The sequence below is a fragment of the Anguilla rostrata genome, unplaced genomic scaffold (assembly GCF_018555375.3).
Source record: "Anguilla rostrata isolate EN2019 unplaced genomic scaffold, ASM1855537v3 scaf0021, whole genome shotgun sequence".
In the NCBI taxonomy this organism is placed as follows: Eukaryota; Metazoa; Chordata; class Actinopteri; order Anguilliformes; family Anguillidae; genus Anguilla; species Anguilla rostrata.
The window spans coordinates 24,932-51,071 of NW_026985601.1; the positions used below are offsets into that span (position 1 = coordinate 24,932).

Below are 26,140 nucleotides of genomic sequence, written 5' to 3' on the forward strand. Positions count from 1 at the left end.
GAGTGTCAGTGTCAGTGTGTCAGTGTCAGTGAAGCTTTCGTGTACTCTGGGGTGTGCACAGAGATCTTTAAAGAGGAGTGTGGGTTGTGTCAGGAGAAGGTCTACTGCTTTGTACATCTGAGTGTTCAGGAGTATCTGGCTGCCTTGTTTGTGTTCCATTCATGTGTAAATGAGAGCAGAAATGTACTCAGATCAGGAGAGTCTAAACCCCACAGTGACAGAGTGCAGCTGTCTGAGGTACATGAGATTGCAGTGGATCAGGCCTTAAAGAGTAAGAATGGACAACTGGACCTTTTCCTCCGATTCCTGCTTGGCCTCTCTCTGGACTCCATTCAGATTCACTTAGGAGGAATTCTGACACTGATAAGCATGTCATCTGTACCAGACCCACAGACACAGACAGGAAGCAGATCACCTGTACTAGACTCACAGACACAGACAGAGAGCAGGTCAGAAAGCATTGAGAAGACAGTCCAGTACATTAAGAAAATGATCAGGGAGGAATCTTCAGCAGAGAGGACCATCAATTTGTTCCACTGTCTCAATGAACTGAATGACAACTCTCTTGTGGAGGAAATCCAGAATTCCCTGAGATCAGGAAAACTTTCAGATAAACAGCTAGAACCACACCAATGCTCAGCTCTGGCCTTTGTGTTACTGATGTCAGAGGAGATCCTGGATGAGTTTGACTCAAAGACCTACAACACATCAGAGGCAGGACATCAGAGACTGGTACCAGTAGTCAGGAACTGCAGGAAGGCCACGTGAGTATTATGTAATTATTAAAGTAGATAACTGACAGCATGTTTTCATAAACACTTCATAGTCCAAGTGAAAACAGAATACAACTAGAAGAGTGCACTCAGTACAGTGCAGATCTCCGCCAGGCGTGTTAGCTTTGCTGATGCAACAATAGATCAATCAATCAATCAATCAGACTTTATTTATATAGCGCCTTTCGTGCAAAATTGCAATACAAGGTGCTTAACAACACAACAAAAATACAACAATACAAATGAAAATACAACAATACAGTGAAAATAAGAAAATGGTAGTAGATTAAAATAAAATAAAATTAAAATTGTATTTTAATCTAAAAGATTTAAAATAAAAGATTAAATCAAAATATTAAAATAAAATGAATTAAGAGAATGCTAAGCTAAAAAGGTATGTCTTAAGATTTCTTTTAAAGGTGTTTACAGATTGTGATGCCCTTAGCTTCTCAGGCAGGCTGTTCCAGAGGCGAGGACCATAGATACTAAATGCCACCTCCCTGTAGGTCTTTGTCCTCACCCGGAGAACAACTAAAAGGCCAGTGCTAGAGAACCTGAGTGATCTAGAGGGAGCATACATTGAAAGCATGTCTGACAAGTATTCAGGCACTAGTCCATTGAGTGATTTGAACACCAACAAGAGGATCTTAAAATCGATTCTAAAACTGACAGGCAACCAATGAAGGGACTTCAGGACAGGTGAGATATGTGCTCTCATTCTGGTCTTGGTCAGCACACATGCTGCTGCATTCTGAATGGTCTGTAGTTTATATATAGCTTTCTTAGGTAGACCAGAGAAGAGAGCATTGCAGTAATCAAGCCTGCTAGTGATAAAATCATGCATAAGTCTCTCAGTATCTGCCTGGGAGAGAAACATTTGCACTTTAGCAATATTTCTAAGGTGATAAAAGGCTGTTCTAGTGAGATTACTGATGTGAGATTCATAATTCAAATCAGGGTCTAGAAGCACGCCAAGATTTTTTACTAAGGGCTTGGCATTTAGTGCCAGGAATTTTAAATTAGTGCATAATATCTCTCTCTGGACCTTTGCTCCGATAATTAAAACCTCTGTCTTATCTTTGTTCAATTGCAAGAAATTATGTGACATCCACAGGTTGATATGGTCAATGCATTGAACCAGTTTATAATAGGGCTGATGTCATTGGGTGATAAAGAGATGTACAATTGTGTATCATCGACATAGCTATGAAAATGAATCCTGTGTTCTCTGATGACATTTCTCAGTGGCAGCATGTAGAGACTGAACAACACAGGTCCCAGAATGGAGCCTTGAGAAACCCCACGTTATGTTAGTGTTCGCCGAGGAGTGGTCACCAAGGGAGACAAAATAGTCTCTGCCGGACAAATATGTCCTAAACCAATCTAAAACTGAGCCAGAGAGGCCAACACACTTCTGTAGTCTTTTAGTAAGGATGTCATGATCGACTGTGTCAAAAGCGGCGCTTAAGTCTAAAAGTACTAATATTGAGAGTTTCTTGTCATCCATGTTCATTCTCAGGTCATTTACAACTTTAACTAGCACTGTCTCAGAGCTGTGGTGTGGACGAAAGCCAGATTGAAACTGCTCAAAAATACAGCTGAAATTTAGGTAATCATTTAGCTATTTAAATACTAATCTCTCAAGAATGTTACTTCAAAAAGAAAAGTTTGAGATTGGCCTAAAAATAGAGGCTACACAATCAATGCAACCAGACAAATACAACATTACAAGTTTACAAGTTTGCCATGTGCCACTGAAAAAAAAAAAAAAAACAAAAAAAAAAAACGCTGATTCAGTGAAGTAATGGTAGAGGTGGTGACATGTTAGTTAATTTAATTCATAATAGCCATGTTAGACAGAGCTAATGTTGACTTTATAGTCTGTCACTTTCGTTTCAAATCTGGACAGGAACAATCTGGACAGAAACAATTCCAAAAGACCAGCAATGTAAAATATCAATTTCAACGTGAAAATGCAAAACAAAGGAATTGCCACAGATTCAAACATTAACGTACCCCGTTAGTTGGCAGATTATTTTGTTGGCATTTTAATGTTGAAATTAACATTGTACATCGCTGGTCTTTCATTCCAAACAGAAGCGGTTGTTGATCACTTGCGTCCCCTAATAACCGGTTAGGAGGAGTGAGGAATTATCAGTCAATGTATTTCAATAGACAATAATCGGAATGAATTCAAATAAAATACTTGTCGTTGATCGATTTGCAAAAAAAAATTCCAGAATTCAGGTCCGTGGCCTGCTGTCAGCATGCACAACAAGTATTAGGCTGATCGGCCCAGTAGTATGCGAGATTAGCTGCGGACAGATACACACACACACACAGGCAACCAAACGCATAATCCCCTCCAGGCTCTCGCCTGGCGGAGATAATAAAATTTGTCAGGCAAGTGAGAATTATGATTTATGAATCAAGCTGTTTTAACAGATTGTGCCCTCATTTAGTAAATACAGAATTAGCACCAAATGCAAAAACTCACTTATCCAACATGTAAAATGTATTTTATTAGATTTAATTTACATAGTATCATTAAAGATACCTGTTTTTAAATAAATCATGAATTCCTTGATAAGCAAACCAATGTGATGGATCAATAATGGTCAAAACGTACAACTCACAGATTGAAATTAAGAGAGGATATAGTATGTTACAGTATTAAGACAAACACACAATATTCCACATTGATTTAAAAAAACATACAGACAACACTACCTTAACACAAAATTAGAAAATAAAATACATAATGAATGAATGAGAATACAGAACCACCGCTTGTCTGTCCCACAGTGACCCAGGATGGTAAAATTAGCGACTAAATAATCAAGACCAGAGATCCAAGACTGTGATTAAAAAAAGACCAAGGCACTGCTGAGAAGCACGACAAATGACACAAGATCAAAGACTCACTTTTGCTTAACAGGCCAACACTGTATGGTCTTTATTTAACTTTTGTCCTTAACTTGGACTTGGACAAGTAAACACAAATGTTACCCTTTTTCTCATCTACAGGATAAGAAAACGGACTATTAGGGTCAGGATTACATCTGTAGAGTTCAGTCCAGCAGGACATCTAATTCTCAGCTCTTAAGTGCTGCAGTTGGAGTGTGTGGCAAAGACATTTTCCTCAGAGCATCACAGACCTTAAAATCCTCAATTTCACTCTTCATCATTGCACATGATTACTGTTACATTGGCCATATAGTATGTTGCACTATTTAATCATGCAATAATGTATAATCTTTGCAGACTGAACAGCTGTGACCTCACAGAGAAGTCCTGTGAAATTGTGGCCTCAGCTCTCCAGTCATCAAACTCACCCCTGAGAGATCTGGACCTCAGCTACAATAACCTGGGAGATTCAGGAGTGAAGCTGCTCTGTGCTGGACTGATGAGTCCAAACTGTAATCTACAGAGACTGGGGTGAGTAGTGCTGTGTATTGTGTGACCTTGACTAAACAGAATGAGTGATTATGGCTGTGTAAATGTTTGAATTTTGTTGCAAGGAGGAAACAGATTTACTCACTGATTTTCAGAACTTGTCACCTAGATGTTTATGTGTGAATGTGGGTTTACATATAAGAGCACTGACTGGGGTGTGCCCATATGAAAATATGAAATGATCAGCGGCTAGACCCTGTACTCTGGAGAAAGACATATTGTCTACTGCTGCCAGGCATTCACCTAATGTTCTCTGAACATACAATCTTTTATCTAAGGAGGTGATCATATTGTTGATCTAGGAATCTTGCAATTCATACACTCAAGCCATGAAGAAGTGATTTCATCTGTAACGTCTGCAGATCGGGGTACTGAAACTAAAAGCTATCCCTGGGATCAGTTTAATTAAGGCTTACCCCAACTAAATATCTCAGGGCATTACCTCTCAATTAATTTATTAAATAACATTAGTATCCATCTGGACACTATCCCAGAGGAGCTGCACATCCGGCTAGTGAAACTGTCAGTATGCCCTCTATGTAAACTAGTAATGCTGTCACTCCAAAACCATATTCATGAGGCCAATCTGGTGATTTGTTCTCACAGAGATGCACACCCCAGTCAGCATAAGCCAGCCTCATAATTTTGGTACCCTGTAAGAGAAGGAACACTTTATCAAATGACACACTATGAGAGTCGCTAATTACCAGGAACACACAGCTTTAACAGTGTTAATGAGCAATCCTTTTATTTGTAAGATAATTGACACTATACCACAGGAAAAGAAAAAAATTACAAAAAACCTATCAAATTGTACGATGAAGAAAAGGAACACAAAATGAATTTGTAATTTTATCATTTAGCCTGAGACGACTCTGGTTCCTGGTGACTTAATTAGATTCTCCTTGAATGTATGTTTGAGTTTCCCTTAAATGCCATCCTGAGAACATCTCACTATCTTACTTTTGGCCTTATAAGGTCTGACCTGAACAGAAATGGAACTCTAGTACCCACCACCATCACCAACAGACCCCCCTGCTGCAGAAACAGGGCTGCTGCATGGTAATTATACCCCCCCTGCAAGCACAGGAGAGCTAGCAGCCAAGCTGACAGTACATAAGGCACTGATGTCATAGATTTATTGTTTAGATGTAAGTGGAGAAGGAGAACACTGTAATAAAATAACTATATTGTTCTTGCCCTTTCTGCATCGTGGTCTTGTCGTGGCGGAAGGGCTTGCATGGTTTTGTGATCCCCGGTGCTATGTCATTGGGGGTTCTATATGTTCCCCAGTAGGGTCTCCCAAGGCGAACAGGTCTGGGGTGAGGACCCAGACGAACATGATCCAATTGACCCCTACTTATGGTAAACAAATACAGAACTAAGTTTACCCTGCCCGAAATAGGGTTACTGGGATCCATCCCTGGAGCAAGGCCTGGGGGTGGTGTCCTCAGGCGAGTGCCTGGTGGCAGGGCAGCCCACATATCTCGGCTGGGCCCAGCCCGAAAAGACTACGTGGGACAACTGTGTGGGCCCACCTCCCGCAAGGTTTAGGGTAGGGGTCGGGTGCCATGCCCGTCAGACAGGGGGCAATAACAAGGTAGATCCGTGCGTCATCTTCCCAGACGACGGAAACTGATTTTTGGCACGTGGAACATTACTTCTCTGGTGGGGAAGGAGGCGAAGCTGGTGTGTGAGGCTGAGAAGTACAAACTAGAAATAGTTGGGCTCACCTCTACGCACAGGGTTGGCTCTGGAACCCCTGGATAGGGGGTGGTTTCTCTCTCTCCTACTCAGGAGTTGTTCAGAGTGAGAGGCGGGAGTGGTGCTACTCACAATTCCCCGGCTGGTGGCCGCTCAGTTGAAGTTTACTGCAGTGGACGAGAGGGTCGCCTCAATGTGACTGCGTGTGGCACAGAGGAAAACATTGACTGTTATTTGTTCTTATGCACCTAATAGCAGTTCAGAGTATTCGGCCTTCTTGGAGAAGGTGGGAGGGGTGCTGGAAAAGGCCCCACCTACTGACTCCATTGTCCTACTGGGAGAATACAATGCACACATTGGCAATGACTGGGAAACTTGGAGGGGCGTGATTGGGAGGAGCGGCCTCTCTGATTGAACCTGAGCGGTATTATGTTATTATACTTCTGTGCTAGTCATGGTTTGTCCATAACGACCACCATGTTCGAACACAAGGATGATCATAAGTGTAGATGGTACCAGAGCACCTTGGGCCAAAGGTCGACGATCGACTTACGGTCATTTGTTTTGGACAATTGGATGAAGAGAGGAGCAGAGCCGTCAACTGATCACCGTCTGGTGGTGAGTTGGATCAGATGGCGGGGGAAGCTGCCAGACAGACCGGGTTGGCCCAAACGTGTAGGGAGGGTCTGCTGGGAATGCCTAGCAGAAGAGTCCGTTTGGAATGATTTCAACTCTCACCACCGAGAGCTTTTCTTGTATCCCGGAGGAGGTTGGGGACATGGAGTCTGAATGGACCCTGTTCAAAATCTCTATTGTAGAAGTGGTTGCTAGAGGTTGTGGTCAAAAGCTGGTTAGTGCATGTCCTGGCGGCAACCCAAGGAACTGTTGGTGGACTCCAGAAGTGCGGGAGGCTGTCAAGTTGAAGAAAGAGGCATTCCGGGCTTGGTTAGCACTAGGGAACCACTGATTCAGCAGACAGGTACCAGAAGGTGAAAAAGGCCGCAGTTGTGGCAGTGTCAGAAGTAAAAGCCGGGGCATGGGAAGAGTTTGGTGAGGTCTTGGAGAAGGACTTTCGGTCGGCCCTGAAGTGGTTCTGGAAAACCATTCAGCACCTCAGGAGGGGAAAGCCGTCCAGGCTGTTCTCAGCAGCAATGGTGAAACTCTGTCCTCAACTAGGGATATTGTCGGGAGGTGGAAGGAACACTTTGAGGACCTCTTGAATTGACAGACATGCCCTTCTTTTTGGAGACTGAGCTGGGGGAGTCAATTTCTGTGGCAGAAGTCACTTGGGTGGTTGGAGAGCTCCTCAGTGGCAGAGCACCAGGGTTGGATGAGATTTGTACAGAAATGTTGATGACTCTGGATATTGGTGGGGTGTCTTGGTTGACACGAATCCACAATGTCACGTGGAAGTCAGGAACATTGCCTTTGGAGTGGCAGACCGGGGTGGTGGTCCCCATTTTTAAGAAAGGGGGCCAGAGGGTGTGTTCCTGTTGTCAAGGAATCACATTCCTCAGTCTCCCTGGGAAAGTCTATGCCAGGGTGCTAAAAAGGAGGCTTCGGCTGATAGTCGAACATCAGATTCAGGAGGAACAATGTATGTTTCGTCTAGGCCGCGGAATAGCAGACCAGCTTTTTATCTTCTCACAGATGATTGAGGGGGCATGGGAGTTTGCCTATCCAGTCTGCATGTGTTTTGTGGATTTGTAGAAGGCATATGTCCGTGTACCCACGGGTATCTTGTGGGAGGTGCTGCTTGAGTCTCTGTAAACTCTGTAAAAATCTGTGTTTGAATTCTTGGCATTAAGTCAAGCTTGTTCAAAGTGGGTGTCGGACTCTGCCAAGGGTGCACTTTGTCTCCTCTCCTTTTCTTGGTATTCATGGACAGGTTTTCAAGGCGCAGCCGAGGTATGGAGTGTGTCCAGTTTGGGTGCATAGGAGTGGCATCTCTGCTAGTTTGCAGATGACGTTGTTTTCTTAGCCTCATCATACTGTGACCTTTGATTCGCACTACAGCGGTTTGCAGTAGTGCGATGCAGTCGAAGTGAGGATCAGTACCTCCAAGTCCGTGACTATAGTTCTCTTCCGGAAAAAGATGCTTTGCCCTTTTCAAGTAAGGGAGGAGCAACTGCCCCAAGTGGCAGAGTTCAAGGATCTTGGGGTCTCATTCACAAGTGAGGGAAAAAGGGATTTGGAGATCAATGGCTGCCTAGGTGCAGCAGCTGCAGTAATGCCGGTATTGTATCATACGGTGGTGGTGAAGAAGGAACTGAGCCGAAAGGCAAAGCTCTTGGTTTACTAGTCGGTCTTTGCCCCTACTCTCACATATGGTCACGAGCTATGGGTAGTGACCAAAAGAGTGAGATTGCGAATACAAGCAGCCAAAATGAGGTTTTTCTTTAGGGTGGCAGGGCTTACTCTCCTTGATAGGGTGAGGAGCTGTATCAGAGTGTTGGCAAGAGCAAAGTGTGGAGGCTAAAAGGAACTGCCAAGGTTCCAAAGCACCCCCCCCCCCCCCATCTGTGAAACATGGTGGTGGGGGTGTTAAGGTTTGGCTGCCACAGCAGAAGAATTAATTCTGAAGTGTACAGAAGCATCTTATCTGCTCACATTTAACCAAATGCCTCCAAAATTATTGCAAGGCACTTCATCCTACAGAAAGGCACTGACCCCAAACATACCTCTACAGCATTAAAGGAGCTTTTCAAAGCCAATAACTGCCACCACTCGGTGTTCCGGGACCTCCCAGTTTATAAATTAAGCACAGGAGACAGCCCTAACACAGTCCCATCATAGATCACTAGTGCACACACACAGTAAGACTATTAGATGGTTAGCGCATTTAGGCATAGTTTCTGTCACTGTTACAGCCAAACTGTGAGCAACATTCCAGGCAACAGGAAAACCAAAGGCCAAACATAAACAATAACCCAAACAAGGCGTTTTTAGGAAAAGGGGAAATTCAAGCAGCATTTATTAAACAAACAAAGCAGTGGATTTGCCAACGGAATGTTACGTGATGAACAATAAAACAAACCCAAAATTAAAGCCATAACCCTGGCAGGGAGGTAAAGGGGTTCCACATAACTACCCACAATGTGACCCTGGGGCTGTGGACAGCAGGAGTACCCCACAGTTCCTGATGGGCAGCTGAACATTGAAAGAACCACCGGTCCCATTCCACACTGAACCAAAAAGTACCACTACAAATAATGAGCAACTGAATTAAGATACAGGAACATAAAAAAACATAACAAACATTACACAGTTGCACGGGCATGTCTGCAGGAAGAGAGAGAGGGAGAAGAACATCATCTTTTAAATTGTAAGCTCCTCCATCCACCTGTCGCATGCACACCTGCGAAAGGGATAAGGGGAAAACACGGAAGGGCAGGAGTGCGTAACAGTCACATTTAGTCACTCGTGAAGTGAGCAGCAAAATCAGAGGTATATTTCAATACAGGAATAACTAATAGCACAGTTATTGAGCAGACACAGGGGAACAGCAAAGGCAGCTCAGAAACTATCTATAGTGGTTGAAAATCTATACATGGCCTGAAAATATCCTTAGTAAACAGTCAAATCCCAAAGCATTAATCCTATAGGGCCTGACATACGACCAATGGGAACTACTCATGAAAGCACTCAACATGAACATGGGGGTCAGTGTAAGTTGTCTTACCTGAGCCCAGGTGTTTCTTCCTCACCTTCCTTTTGGCAAAATCATCCACCACGTCATTAAAATCCAAGGCTCTGACCTGGTCTGATTCAGCTGCCATCAGTGACAGGGATGTGAGGCACTTCTGACTCGTCTTCATTCTCAGTCCATTTTTTTACATCCAAAATTTGAAACAACCGTACTTCACAATTTGTAACTAATACAGTGAGAAAGATACACTTTGGGAAAAACTGACTGAAGTCCCAGGTCCAAGACTGTTCTCAGCTTCTTTGGGCATGAGGTGTCCCTGGCGAAAATAAAGGACCTTGTGAGGGGAGTGAGAATTTGTTTAAAATATCACAATTTCCAAATCCAACAGTTTTAACAGGTAACACCCTTGTTTAATGTTCGGCCCTCTGACTGCAGAACATATGTGCATCAACAGTGAAAACTCCTCACTTATCCAACATGTAAAATAGATTTATTTGATTTGATTTGTTAATTATTATCAAAGATATCAATCATCAATTAAATAGCTAAATTTGTTAATTGGCTGAGCAACCTGTTGGATTAGCCATTATAGAGGGTATGCATTGACGTCACTTTCCCACTGGAATACGCCCGCTCGGTCAGGACTGAGTGGCAAAACATGCTGCCACATGGCTGCCTTTAGTATAGGAAACTGCAAAACCGGGAGTAAAACAAACGATTATCTGCTTAAATTAAAGGCAGTTGGACTCGACAGTGATCCTTACAACTTACCAAAGAACCAGTGGTCCATGGACATTCAACAAGAAATCGGAGCTCCTATTTCTTGTTGAATCTATTTGTACAGTCAATCGCACAACAGCTCTTTTCCATTTGACATGTGTTTTTTGTGTTTGCACGCCATTCAAGCTGAACGCTAACGCTATCACTCAATAGTCTTTCTGCCACTCAGTGGGTGTAACCGCAGTGACTTCCACCTACTGTGACATCATGTGCATACCCTCTATTAAAATGGACAACTCACAACCAGATTAAAATAAAGATTTATTAAGTTACAACAATTGTACTAATATAAAGAAGATTCACCTACCTTTACAATGAATGTTACAGACATGCGAGTTACAGTCGCATAAGAAATGAATGAAAAAAGATAGCGAACCATAGCTCATCTCTCCCATGTCAATACCAAGAATCTGCCCAGACAGAAATTCAAAAACCAACAAACAGCAGAGTATTCTAAAAAGACCAGGGTGAAATGTAGAATGCCAGACCTAGTTCTCTTCTGTATATTGTTATTGGTTCAGGTCTATCTACAATACAACACATCCTTTGAGGTTATAAGGAAATTAACCCTATCCTGGTGAGCAATATGGTGATATGAAATATGATTTCGAGATCTTTTTGAGAGAGATGGCTTTGGCTATTTTTGAAATGTTTGTGAGCTACTATGTGGAATCCTAAGAGTATGAGGTATGCCAGTGTGAAGTTTCCCAGGCCTCCCCTGTTCACACCCTCACATATGCACACACACATATATACACACACACACACAGATCCACACTCACGCACAGACATACGCAGTCCCACACTCACAGACCCACACATACGCAGACTCACACTCACACTCACACACACACATTCACACCTCAAATGGCTACCCCCCTCCCCCCAGTTCCTGCTCTTATCTCCAGGCTATGCTGGCCAAGCACTTTGAAGCTTCCTATGGCTGAGAACAGCCAAATGGGGAGTTCCATGTCCGACAACATGTAATAAACGACTAGAGTTCCTGGTTTTGACATTGTTATGATAGCTCTTAGGTCTATTGTTTTTAATCACAGAAATTGTGGAGGCAGTATTAACAGAAGTAAGAACAGGACAGTCAGCGTTAACAGTCACCTGAGACAAGTGTTAGTGCAGCTGATAGTCAGATAATACTGTGATGATTGCAGTGTTGCTACTGGGTTTGGTTAACAAACTGAATGAGGCAGCCAAAGCCTTTTACCTGACATGTAATTACTAATTGTATTCAGGGGCGTGTCCACGGGTGGGGTGGGGTGGGCATTGCCCACCCAGAGATAAGCCTTGCCCACCCAGAGAAATCATCTGCCAATCCAATGGGAACTGAAAAAAATCACAGTTATAGCTATTTTTTAGCGTCCATAGTTTTCTGTAATTTTGTCATCGGTCATCAAAAAATGTACTGCTTTCCTATTAGCCATTTAGAAGGTGTGGGTGTGCTTAGTCAGTGCTTCTCCTTTACATTATTGCCAAACCACGCCACTTTTTCGCATATGCGGTACAGACATGGTTAAGTGAACTGCAAAACCTGTTTGTAGGCTAGTAGCTGCTATCAGCAATCCAATTAAAACTGTTAATACCTTTTTTCTTTCTTGTTTATTCTTTTCTCTGATTCTTATGTCATATTAGTAGTCTTGTATAGTTTCACAGCTGAGTTTGCACGCTTTGCAAGCTGCGTGTTTAATTTAAGTTACCAGCTCACTTGGTGGCAATTGGTTTAGTGATTAGCCAGCTAGCTAGCCAGCATTTTTGTATAGCCGTTTCCGTGGATAAAATCGCATTTATAATAAATGTTTTTAACAGAAAATAACTAATTCATATTCAGGGCCAACTACTCGCAAGTTAGATGATACGTCTAGCAATTTACTAACACTATTGCACCGTTTCAGGCTGGATAATAACCCATTAAACAGAGAAATTTCCGAGTTGTCTTAGAATCTTTATCGCCGCAGAATGCAGCAGGGCTGGGAGCGTCGGCATAGGAAGGACGTCGCAACGAAACAACATTTGCGTTGGCGTAGGAACCGGGTCGGATGTGTCCCCCTCAATGTTTGTAAAGAATCAAATTGTCCCCCCCAACCATAACTGATCCCTCTCCCATGTAAAGCTTTCATACAATAAAGGCTGCAACAGGAATAAAATATGACTTCAAAATTATGCGGAAAGGTCTGTAACGCCTGTAAACATAACGTGAAATATTGACTCCCCTCTTCACACAGTAGCAATGGTTTACCCCCATGGCCACGAAAAGTTTCAGCTTACGAAAGCACAAATGGGATATGCAGTCAACTAGAGGTGATTGCTCAAGCCAATCATACTATGGACATCCCTTCCCATAACCCTTATAGAAATAAAAATGGTAATAAGAAATTTTAGGATAGCGCTTCCGATTTTTCTTGTGTCGAAAGTTCTGCAACGGAAACAGCGATAGATTTACCCACTAGCATCTGTCCAAAATGTAAACAAGCCAGGCAGTTTTCAACATAGACAAATCTACATAAGCCGCGTTTCCACCGCAGGAACTTTACCCCAGAACTAGGAACCTTTTGAGGAACTCAGTGCGTTTCCACCGCAGGAACTAGGGTCTAAATTTAGTTCCGGGGGCTTTATTTTACCCCCCAAAAAGTTCCTGCTCGGGGGGTAGTACTTTCCGAAAGTACAGGAACCTTTTGGGTGGAGCTTGCAGCGCTGAACATTTCTGATTGGTGAGTACTCGCAGCATTTTTTTGTGTTTGTTTTCAGCCGCCATGTTTAAAAATATGCAGCCGCAAACCAATTTATTTTCATAATAACTTGAAATCAAACTTGTATGTTATGCGGCGCAGTAGCCTAGTTTTGGTTATAGCATGCCAACGTCTTGGAATTATAACGTGTGCTCTTCTGTTCTTTTCTTGCTTTAGTATTCGTTTTATAATTTTTTAAATAAAAAGCATTCGTGCTGGGACAGCATATTATGTACCAAAACATTCAAACGGATTAATTCGGGTGCTGAATATTTTATTCCGGATTTTCTTTGTTAGCCCGTTGTAATTGACTCAAAGCGTTTGATACAATTATGTGAGGTATGCGGTAGTTCTGCGTAATTCACATTGGTGATACAGTAAAAGCAAACTGGAAATCACCTTCCGCACTTTTTGTCCAGGTAAAATACCAGGTTAATTCTAGTAATTGTCCCTTTAGCTTTTTCAGACTGCCGTAATTTTACTCTGCCATTCTTCAATTCCACAAAAAGACCAGGAAGACTATGGACTAATTTATGGTGCATGGTTCGCATCTGGAGGGCACACTTCGCTGCTCGGCTAGCAGTAACTTTGAAGGAAAGCAAACGGTGGCTGTACCACTACTAATTTAAATTTTCACGCAAGTCCGAGTTTTCGTTCTATTCTTGTCATTTTGCGATTTGTGATATGGAATTGACGATGGGAAAGTAATCAAACAGCAAATTGTTTACAACGTGTGCATGTTTTCTGCTGTTGTTGCCAGTTATACATATAAATGTGAATGCATTCGGTCGCTTCGGATGTCAAGACATGAAAGCGAATGTTCGCATAAAAACATAATGAATGTGTTTGAGAGGATATATAAAACAGTTACAATCTGACTATTGGCCTGTTATATCCTATTTGTTGCATAACAATGGTCCAAGTTCAACTACCAACGACAGTTTTGCTTGACAACGGTAAAATAAGCCCAAACGGCTGCAGAAGAATATTTCAATTCCAGGTGATTAAATCGATTAAAAAATAAATAAATAAATACAAAAGTAACCATATATAATCATTGTTGGTAACCCGTTGTATATAAGTGGAATAAACCCCTCTGGGCTGTCCTGGTTATTAGAAAATAATGTAGGCTACTTTGGTGGTAGTATGGGGTTACAGAAGAAATCATAGGACAGATGGACCGACGACAACGTCGTTTTTTCATACGTCAGTGGGCTAATTTGCCTAATCTTCGCGGGACTTTAGACCGTGGTGGAAACGCAGACAACCATGGGCTGAAGGAACCTTTTAGTTCCTTGAAAAGTAGTTCCTGGGACTAAAAGTTCCGGATAATTTTGGTGGAAACGCGGCTATAGATGCCGCATTGACTGCATGGCCCGTTGCTGTGATACGTCGCCGCCATATTGGACCAGGCAAGACTGGCCTGAAAACAAATACAAGTAAACAGTGGAGCTGCGGTTTTTCAAAAAGCACTATAACGTTTACATTTCTCAACCGATTTCAATGAGTCGTTTTTATATTAAATGGTTTATGGTCTAGGCTACGTAGAGTAGAAAAAAAAACTTTTTTTTTTTCAAAACTTTTTTTTCTACTCCACATAGATCATCAACCCTTGTATTGTAGACGGTACAGATGTCTTGCTTCATTTAATGAATGTTCAAGTCTCTGTGATGCTCACATCTGGAGTTATCAAGCTTTAAATAGGGTACCCCTTAAATGGGCAAGGATTGGCCAGATTTGGCACTAACGAGTAATACATTCAGCCTCTAAGAGTAATACATTCAGTTTTCAGCCAGCTGTGTAGGACCAAAACCCATTAAAAACAACCATATCCTGTGGGTATGGGGTATAATGGGTATGGGTTAGACCCGCAAACGTAACAAATCCCTGCAAACGTAATAGTTATTATGTTTGCGGGAAATGACGTATTACATTTGTGGTATTCAACTGCTATTACTTTTGCGGGAAAATTATTACGTTAGTGGGATTACTACATTAAAAGCTGCAGATTTGTATTACGTTCGTGGTTTATTACGTTTGTGGGATGTTGTTACATTTGCAGGTCTAACAATGGGTTTTGTTGCAACTTATTACATTTCAAATATTACATGTGTAATTTTAGCTAATATTGTTATACAATAATATATAAACTGTTCTTTGCAGACTGAACAGCTGTGACCTCACAGAGAAGTCCTGTGAAATTGTGGCCTCAGCTCTCCAGTTATCAAACTCACCCCTGAGAGATCTGGACCTCAGATACAACAAATTGGGAGATTCAGGAGTGGAGTTTCTTTGTGCTGGACTGATGAGTCCAAACTGTAATCTACAGAGACTGGGGTGAGTACTGCTGTGTACTGTGTGACCCTGACTAAAAAGAATTAGTGATTACGGCTCTATGCAGTGAAATATTAAAAAGTGTTTTCTCTCTGTTTGCTCCTATGTCCACCAGCATTCTTTCTTTCCACATTATTCTTTCTTTCTACATTATCCCTCTCTTCTAACTGGTCTAGCACTACAAAGAAAAGCAGGATAAAACCTTATGAGTCTTAGGGTTGCCAGGTTTGTGGTTCTTGACCAGAATGTGAGGGTTCAGTGGAGTCTGTAGTATCAGGTCACAGGTGATGACTGGATGCTGAATGCATGATTGACATGGTAAAAAATTGACCACTTCAGTTCAGTAATATGTTTCAGGTCTATCATAACATAACAAAAATAACATAACATAACATGACATAACATAATGACGAGAATAGGCCATTCAACCGGACATGCTCAACATTTTCCTACCACTAGTGCTCTATTTACCTACAAACTAGATAGTATCTAGCATCGTATCAAGCCTGGTCTTGACAGCCCCCAGAGTTTCTGCCTCTACTTCATGACATGCCAAGCTGTTCTACGCAGTGACTACTCTCCGTGAGAAAAAATACTTCCTAACGTCTGTAAGGAATTTACCTTTTGCTAATTTCCATTTATGCCTCCTCATTGTACTAACAGAGCTGAACCTGAAGAATCGCTTGTAGTTCAACTTTGTTAATCCCTTTTATGAATTTAAAACCCTCAGTCAAATCACCCCGTCTCCTTTTACTAAGCTTAAGTCTTTCCTCAACTTTTATCTTTCGTACCAGGAACCAATTTCGTTTCCCTTCTTTGAACCTTTGCCAGAGCCTCTACATCTTTCTTGTAGCACGGTCCCCAGAACTGCATACTCTTCTTAATCTAACTTCTTATTCTCCCTTCACATACAATCTTGTTTGGTACAGCTTGTCTTCATTTGACATTATACGCTGTACATGCAGTTTTAAATAGAAACACACAGGCTGTTGATTAGGACATGACATTTTGCAAGCGATGGTAAATGGTAAATGGTAAATGGACTGCATTTATATAGCGCTTTTATCCAAAGCGCTTTACAATTGATGCCTCTCATTCGCCAGAGCAGTTGGGGGTTAGGGGTTAGGTGTCTTGCTCAAGGACACTTCAACATGCCCAGGGCGGGGTTTGAACCGGCAACCCTCCGACTGCCAGACAATCGGTCTTACCTCCTGAGCTATGTCGCCCCAATTTTGTCATACATAAACCACCTAATTATATGCTTATAGCAAATGTACTTGACTTAACTATGAATTTGACTCCATTTATAAAGTACATATATCCCTCAAGTCATGTTACATATTCGTGACCTTCTCCGACACATGTGGCAAGCTTTTAATCTTCCTCTTGTACCAAAAATTGTTGCTGTTAGAACTTGGTGGTACGCCCAGATCGTTATCTATCTGACTCCCTCAGCTCATCCACATGCCTTCCTCCTCAAAGTTCGTGCCTTCCCAGTACCGTTCCATTTTGCACATTTAGTTACATACATAGATTTGTTATAAACACATAAAAATACATTTCATATAGTTAAACACAATAAGCAAGCTTGTTTTCTATCACAAATGCTTTGACTAACTATTCCCCCGAAAATTGAGCACATTTAAATTTTGTTCCTCCCATAAAGTAATCATGCCTTGTGTTTTTATTTCCCACATGTAGAACATTACATTGCACTGTACTGAATTTCATTTGCCAGTTTTCCACCCACTTGAGGATTCATTTCTGTCACACAGTCTTCTTCCATCTCCATTATTCACTACCTGCAATTAACTGGTTGTGCATTTGTCCTAATATTTGGCTTAGTATGAGTTAGGTCAGAATAGTGTTCACTGTGTGAACTGAACTGTGTTCTTGGCTAGAAATAGCTGTACGAAATGAGTATTGTACCTTATTGAACCTGTGTTTTGCTTTTATCCAAAGGAACATAAAAGTGCATTTCATGGTCATGGACAACTGTCCATGACCATGAAATGCACTTTTATGTTTCTTTGGATAAAAGTGTCTGCTAAATAAATGTACTGTAATAAACTCTAATGAAATACATACTTATACCCCACTCTCTTTCTCATGCTAACCTTGTGATGCAGATGAGTTGTACTCCTTCATCATCACACACCTGCATGTGCTGCTGGGTTGCGGTGTTTCTGAAGATAGTGAGCACAAAATGAAATATTGTTCCTGTTGGTAAAGCCGGACATCAATTATTGGTTGATAGGGTTTGTGTGTACATCTTAGGCAAGAGTATCAAGCTGATCAACATGCAAGCTGCTGTTTAGATGCAATGTTACATCATTTAGTTTTGTCACTCTTCTGTGGTTCCAATCCCAAAGATGGGGTATAAGGTCATTATATAGCAGGAACACAAGGAGACTCCTCACTACTGTATAGAGCACAAGGTCATTATATAGCAGGAACACAAGGAGACTCCTCACTGCTAGGAACACAAGATGACTCCTCACTGTGCTATATAGAGCACAGGGTCATTATATAGCAGGAACACAAGATGACTCCTCACTGTGCTATATAGAGCACAGGGTCATTATATAGCAGGAACACAAGGAGACTCCTCACTGCTATATAGAGCACAGGGTCATTATATAGCAGGAACACAAGGAGACTCCTCATTGCTATATTGAGCACAGGGTCATTATATTGCAGAAACACAAGGAGACTCCTCACTGCGATATAGAGCACAGGGTCATTATATAGCAGGAACACAAGGAGACTCCTCACTGCGATATAGAGCACAAGGTAATTATATGCACCTTTAGCTGCTCCAAACATAACTGGCACCAACACACCATACTGTCCATAGCCCAGCTCCCAAACACAATCTAAAAGCACCCTCCCTTTGGCCTGGAAGCTAGGCCTCTTATAGAGCCCATAATTAGGTAATGGGCCACAGCTGATGTGATTGCAATGAACCGCAGCTGCAGCCATACCTGTCTGTAGGGCCGATGCTGCCCCCTGGTGGACAGCACCCCAACTCCCTTCCTGACATTACATGTTATACAGGCAAAAGCTTTGAGGATATTAGTGTTGTCATGATACCAAAACTTTGACTTCAATATCCATACCAGGTTTAGTATCACGATAGTCAATACTGAAATGACACTTGAAACTTAAACGATACTGATTTGATACTCGGTACCTAACGATACTGAAATTACCTTGAAGAGCATTGTGAAGGAGTGGCCCTTCACAAGCTTGTGAATAGTTTAACTGATTGTATTGTTTAATTATTTAATTGTTTAATTGATTTGATTTGTTAATTGGAGGCAATTGATGCAAGCTACAACTGATTGGCTCAGCCTATTTAAATGGCTGTCAGTAGGAACAGAGGAAGAGAAGGTGAGCCATGACTATCATTTGTACTCCTGGTGTTTTTAAAATAAATTATTCGTCTTTTTAAAGTTTTGTTTTACTCAGTTGTTTTTAAGCCTTTCTACAAGCATCTTGCAGGTTAATTTTTTTTACGAAATGTATACTTAACCTTGTCTGAAAATGACCATTTGAAAAGTTAATGCAGAATTTAATAATTTTTACAAGACATAAGGGCACAAATTCAGAGGAACTAGTGGCTGTTTGAGCAAAGCTCCTAAAAATTCCCTTTTCTCAACATCGTGTCATATTACGTAATAGAAGGGAGTGGCTCACTGGCTCTGCCTTAGCCCAATGTGTAGTAGTAGGTGGTACTAGTGAGTCTGAGCGGTCCTGATATAGTGAGTTGGTCTTTTTTCAGTAGTTTTATATTGCATTTCACCGTGTATCATCATGGTAAATTATTGTGTTTGTGTAGGTTGCACAAAGTCCAGCCTGTCAGGACATCGAGTACACAATTTTCCTAACAGGAAAAGGAACGGTGCCTGGGTGCGTTTTGTGCAGGTGAAGAGACGGGACTTCACTGCTGCATCTGTTACAAAAAAAGCGGTCGTGTGTGGCGCTCATTTTAGACCCCCACCCATGACATAAAAGACAATACTGTCTATCTGGGCATTCATAAAAAATATTCTTTCACCACTCAAAAATTGTATTCCGTCATAGCAACAAGATAAACCCGACAATAGCCCTAAGATATGCCAATACAGTGAAAACGCTGCTCACTGAATAACGAAATAAACAATTTTAAAACATTTTACAAAATTATACCATGTCATTCTACAGTCAATATCTGTGACTAAATATTGAATAAATATACAACCTTACCATTGGTTTTACGTGTAGAGATGTCGCTTTTGAGACTGAGTGGTCATATATTGTCTTGGACAGTTCAGTTTGTGAAATATACGACGCATTAGTGACGCCTGGGTACCATCCAAAATAGCTGTGCGTAATACCACACGTGTTGATTACGGCGTTGTCGCCCTTTTTAGTTCATTTATTCAGTAGGTAGTATAAGCTTTCTAACGACGTATAACATGTCTATTTTTGCTTTTGGAATAGTGTTTTATAGGTCAGCGTGACCGAAAATCTTTTCTCATCATTTCATTCACTTATACATACTCTGTAGCAGTAAAAGACGCTGCACCTAATGTAACGTTGTCAATGATTTTTCATAATTTCTTGGAAAATACTATTATTATTGAGGTCACGAAAAACTAGTAGGGTCCTAGAAATGTGGTCCTAGGATCGTGGTCCTGAAACTGCAGCCTCCTCTACTGCAGGAACATGCTACTCTCAATCAGTAATCCGGGAGACACATTTCCCTGGCATTTACATTTGACCTAAAAGTACCGAACGTCGGAAAATTCTAATACCGAACCATTAAAATTTTTTTTTTTTTTAAGTACCGAAAAAGTACCGAAGTTTCGCTATACCATGCAACACTAGAGGATATGCTGTGGGGCACTCAGAACAACGCAAATTATTGCATTATTACTTGAGATAGGAGAAATACCACTGAGGCATAGATGGATAAAACTTGCTTTGTATAATTGGATTAAGTGAAAAGGATCTAGTGTAGATCACCCTGCTAAGCATCCTATTGAGGACTCATGGGAAGTGGACATACAAGGGATTAATTGTTAATTAATTGTACTGCAACATCAAGAACAGACAAACCAACTAATAAATAACTCCAGTGCTTCCGCAGGCAGTATGTGAGAAGGGCATCCAACTGATCTGGCGTAATCTGAATTATGAAGAGCCACTTCCTCCAAATGGCTGAACACTACTGGGTCAATCTCTGTGAAGCGGCTAACAGGAACAAACTGTCAAAGCATCCACTTAAAAGAGCACATAATGAGGACTAGCATTTTCAGCTATGTCAAAGCTGTCTCAAGCCTTCAGGTATCTTTTGCCTGTGTACGAAATAACAATTTTCCTATTTGGCTTAATTCTCAAAATATTACTAGACTAGATTAATCATTTTTAACACAAATCACCTACATGCCAACTATGATTTCATACCATAATGAAATTTCTGGCACATGCCATTCAAAAACAAACATGGCGAGGGGTACACCGAACCTAAGTTTTAATACATTTAAAGGTTCACACAAAGTAAGATAATTCAATCCAGTTTGATGTTTTAGGATACAAACACTGTTTCTAATCTATCTATTGATTACATTTAAATGTTTTTTATAGCCTATTGCCAATTGGTGAAAACTTATCACCATACTGGACATTTGTAGCATAGTCAGGTTATTCACTAGGTCAGTGGTGTCAAACTCGTGCCATGGAGGGCCGTGTGTATGCAGGTTTTCATTCCAACCAATTAATGCTGCCTTAATTGAGTCCAATTACTCATTCAGCCATATGCGTTTAACTGCATTGAAGCACAGAATATAAGAAAATTTTTATTTAGACAATGCGGGTCACCATAGACGTCAGGTCACCATTGTGCACAAACCTGCATCCCTAATTCAGCAAATAATTTAACTAATTATATAATCAAGATCTGAGGCTGGAATGAAAACCTGCATATACACGGCCCTCCATGGCACGAGTTTGACACCACTGCACTAGATGAAGCCGTAGGCTTTTAGAAACAGGATATGCCAACCAACGCAAGACGTAAGTGAGGTAGCTTGTTCGGGAGATTGAATGCAGCCCTACTGTATGTATGCCACAATTCTTGTGGCATACATACTCCAAACAAAGCTCCAAAATAAAGTTTATCATAAACCCTTCTGTGGTCCCTGTGTTATTTTCCCTTCTGGAGTTATCATTATCATATAATTATTCTCCAGTTCCCGTTGAATGTCTTCCCTTTTCGATCCTGTTACGTTCCCTTGCTCAGTGAGTCGGAGTGCATGTCTTAATCCTGTAGGTGGAGCTGATTGCTCTATCAACAATATGCAATCTGTTAGTCTCGAAAAGACGGTTTATGTTTACATACATTTGGATCCTTTGATATGCACACACAATACAGCACCAAAAAAATACTTCTGGAAAAAAATTCACTTGCATATCAGCAAAACAGACTTTTATTTGGCAATATGTCCTGAAATATTTATTGAAATCTCTCACCGTTCGTTGGAGAGAAAGCAAGGGTAATTTCAAGGGTGTTTCATCTGAAATACATCACTCAAGCTGCACCACCTAACAAAAAAATCTTACTATTGCTATTAATTAGTTTTTTTCTCTTTCTTTTTTATTATTATGTATCCATAGTATTATATCCATAGTATTAGGATAAATTGTAAATCCTAGAGGGGAGGTTTTTACTATAAGCCCTTGGGGGTTTCTTACCTCTCCTGCACAAATACTTTTACTTTATCACTTACTTTGTTTGAATAAATAAATAAAAATAAATAAATAAATAAAAATCTGTGTTACGTTTTGCCCCGCTCTGCCCTACTAACCTAAACGTAGTACAAAGCAACCAGTGTTGAAGCAAGGCATGTACAGTCAATCTACACACTCTGGTATCGAGCAACCAGTGGGAATAATGTAACACTATGACATATTTTCATTGACAGCCTCCTCATTACCATATGGAAGAAGTCATACAGAAATAAATACAGAAAAATATATATACAGAAATAAATTAAGTAGATGGCACTCTAGTGTATTTCATTTGGTGCCGTAATTACATTATTAGATGAAAATTGAATGTTTTTAAAATATGAAGATGTTTGTAGACTGAAGGTGAGGTAAAGTACACCAAAGTGATCATACTAGCTCTTGTGTTTGCTAATTAAATATGTTTGCAATCATATTGTGTCCCATATGATATCATCGCAATATGGAACGGTTTTGTTAATGAAATTCTTGCAGGAGGCCCCCAACCTTGCGTTGAATTGGCTCCTTATTTTGAGTTATTTTTTGTTAATTGAACCAAGTGATAACCTTTTTTGTAGATTAGCGAGAATACTTTATGAACGTAATTAATATAATCTCTTCCTGTTTTTGTGTGTAATGTGTACATCCCAGGAATGCATATACTGTACAGATAGGAAATTCCACATGTATCTGCTGCCAAGGTGCACAGTGTCACAATCAGCAGTGAATTTCAGCAGTGAATTGTGTGTGTGTGTGTTTGTGTACGTGTGCATGTTTGTGTGTGTGGTTTCTCCACAGGTTGGGTTGGTGTAATCTCACAGGGGGCTGCTGTGATGTTCTGGCCTCAGTCCTGCGTTCTCCTCACTCAGAGATGAGAGATCTGGAGCTCAGAGACAACGAGCTGCAGGATTCAGGAGTGAGAGCACTCTCTGCTGGACTGGAGGACCCACACTGTGAACTGCAGAGACTGGGGTAAGTACAAACACAACCCCTGCAATCAAAATCATCAATGTACTAAATACATCACTGATGTTAATAATGACTAAATATAGCACTAATATTACTAATGTTTTTAATGTTAAAATAGGCAAGAGAGTTTTTTCACAGAAATAAAGCAACATTTTCCTGTTCCTGCCCTTGGTATACACACACATTTTCAATTTGCATTAGTTGGAAAAAACATCTTTTTGAGAAGTGTCAAATCGTTTCTATTCATACATTCTTCAAAATTATGAAAATAAATTGAATCTGTTCAAATTTAGTTAAACTGGTCATTTTCTTAAATAGTCATGATTAATTCCAGAGCCCTGTTATTTTATATTGAGCTGTAGAAGGTGTGTAACACACTGCTATGTGTTTGACACACATAGCCCTGTTAGTTTATATTAATGTGTGTAAGGTGTGCAACACACTATTATGTGTTTGACACACACAGCCCTGTTAGTTTATATTAATGTGTGTAAGGTGTGTAACACACTGCTGTGTGTTTGATACACACAGTCCTGTTAGTTTATATTAATGTGTGTGAGGTGTGTAACACACCGCTATGTGTTTGACACACACAGCCCTGTTAGTTTATATTAATGTGCTGTAAGGTGTGTGTGTGTCCTTCTCTCTGCAGGCTGTCAGGCTGTAGAGTCACACAGAGAGGCTGTGATTCTCTGGCTTCAGCTCTGTGTTCAAACCCCTCACACCTGAGAGAGCTGGACCTGAGATACAATCACCCAGGAGACTCAGGAGTGAGAGCGCTGTCTGCTGCTAAACTGGACACACTCACACTGCTGTAAGTACAGAGAGTTTCCACACTGTACCTCACACACACAAACACACACACACACACACACACCTGAGAGCTGGACCTGAGATACAATCACCCAGGAGACTCAGGAGCGAGAGCTCTGTCTGCTGCTAAACTGGACACACCCACACTGCTGTTAGTATTGAGAGTTTCTACACTGTACCTCACACACACACACACACACACGCACACCTGAGAGCTGGACCTGAGATACAATCACCCAGGAGACTCAGGAGTGAGAGCGCTGTCTGCTGCTAAACTGGACACAATCACACTGCTGTAAGCGCAGAGAGTTTCCACACTGCAGCTCACACACACACTCTCATTCACTCTCAGTTCTGCTGTTCTTACAGTGTGGACCATGGAGGAGAGAACAGGACCAAACCCGGACCCAGGAAATGTGAGTCTGTATCGACATAGAACACTGCTGTGTGTGTGTGTGAGACGTCACACGAAAGTCTCTTACAAACACACACAAACAGAAACACACTTGTTCTCAAACACACACATGTACTATCACAGCTCTTTCTCTCTCGCACATGTAATGAGGTGAATATTAATAATGATAATTAACCTCTGTAATGTCTCTGGTGTGCAGATGGCTGTCAGCTCACACTGGATCCAAACACAGCACACAGAGAGTTGTCTCTGTCTGAGGGGAACAGGAAGGTGACACACACACTGTGGAGAAAGGAGCCATATCCTGAACATCCAGAGAGATTTGGGTACTGGCGCCAGGTTGTGTGCAGGGAGAGTGTGTGTGAGCGCTGTTACTGGGAGGCTGAGTTCAGTGTGTCTGAGGAGGGAGTGGTTGATTTAGCAGTGACACATAAAGGAATCAGCAGGAAAAGAGAGAATTCTGACTCTAGGTTTGGATGGTATAAAAACTCCTGGAGTCTAAGGTGCAGTAAACACCGTGACTTTGATAAACTCAGTTACTCTGTCAGGCACAATAATAACCGAACAGACATACCTCCCCCCTCCCCCTACTGCAGAGCAGAAGTGTGTGGTGATGATGATGATGATGGTAGAGGAGTGTGTGTGTACAGGGTAGGAGTGTGTGTGGACCTTCCGGCCGGCACTCTGTCCATCTATAGTGTCTCTGACTCAGACACACTGACCCTCCTGCACAGATTCCACACACACTTCACTGAACACACACCCCTCTATGCTGGATTTACTGTGTTGAACTCCTCTGTGTCTCTCTGCCAACTGGAGTAGAGACACACACACACACACACACTCACACTTATGCTCTCATACACACACATATACACTCCCATATGCATCACACACGAAGACATACACACTCGCATATGCACCCACACATGCACACACACACACACACGCATATATACCCATACACATCGACATTCACACACAGGCACACACACTCACATGCATATTCAACCACACACACACACAAACTAGGCACACACATGCGCACACACATACGCACCATCAAACACACCCATATGCAACCACACACACACTCACACACACACATACTGTACTGTTCTCATACCCACCTGAACACACACACTCCTGCACTCACACACACACACTTACTCTCACACACACGCAATCATCTCACACAGACATGCACGCACACACAGTCACACCCATATGCACACACACGCGCAAACACATGTGCAACCACATGCACGCATGTGCACCCACACACAAACGATGACACACACACAGTTGTGCCCATGCACAAACAACACACACACACGGGCATGCCCATGCACTCACACACAAACTCACACGTACATACACTCTCATCCCCACCCGCACACACATACTTACGCACTCACACACATACCCACTCACACATACGCATTCACTCGCATGCACACAAACGCACACATATTTACCCTCACACATCAACATATGCATACAGGCACACACACTCAGACTCACACGCACACGCATACACTACCGGTCAAATGTCTTAGAACAACTCCATTTTTCCAGTTTTTATTGAAATTTATGCAGTTGTCTCAATGTACTCTGAAATGAAAGCATACAACAAATCAACAATTGGAGATTAAAAAAAATAAATCATGGAATCTTTCTGTTTAACACAATTTAATCTAAATTTTTGACTCAAAGTAGCCACCTTTTGCAGATATAA

The 26,140-nt window shown here is 41.5% G+C and overlaps 1 protein-coding gene across 3 annotated transcripts; it reads left to right on the forward strand.

Annotated features, from left to right (window-relative positions):
• Positions 1-43: 43 nt before the first annotated feature.
• On the forward strand, positions 44-26,140 carry LOC135246174 (NACHT, LRR and PYD domains-containing protein 12-like). Of its 3 annotated transcripts, XM_064319713.1 has the most exons (7): positions 48-764; positions 4,038-4,211; positions 15,264-15,437; positions 23,004-23,177; positions 23,827-23,988; positions 24,357-24,403; positions 24,602-26,140. In XM_064319713.1, the coding sequence occupies exons 1-7, from the start codon at positions 370-372 to the stop codon at positions 25,222-25,224; spliced, it is 1,749 nt and encodes a 582-aa protein (XP_064175783.1). In that variant the 5' UTR covers positions 48-369; the 3' UTR covers positions 25,225-26,140. The 3 variants fall into 3 exon arrangements, with proteins under 3 accessions (XP_064175785.1, XP_064175784.1, XP_064175783.1); XM_064319715.1 differs by lacking the exon at positions 4,038-4,211 and having other exon boundaries at positions 44-764; XM_064319714.1 differs by lacking the exon at positions 15,264-15,437 and having other exon boundaries at positions 47-764.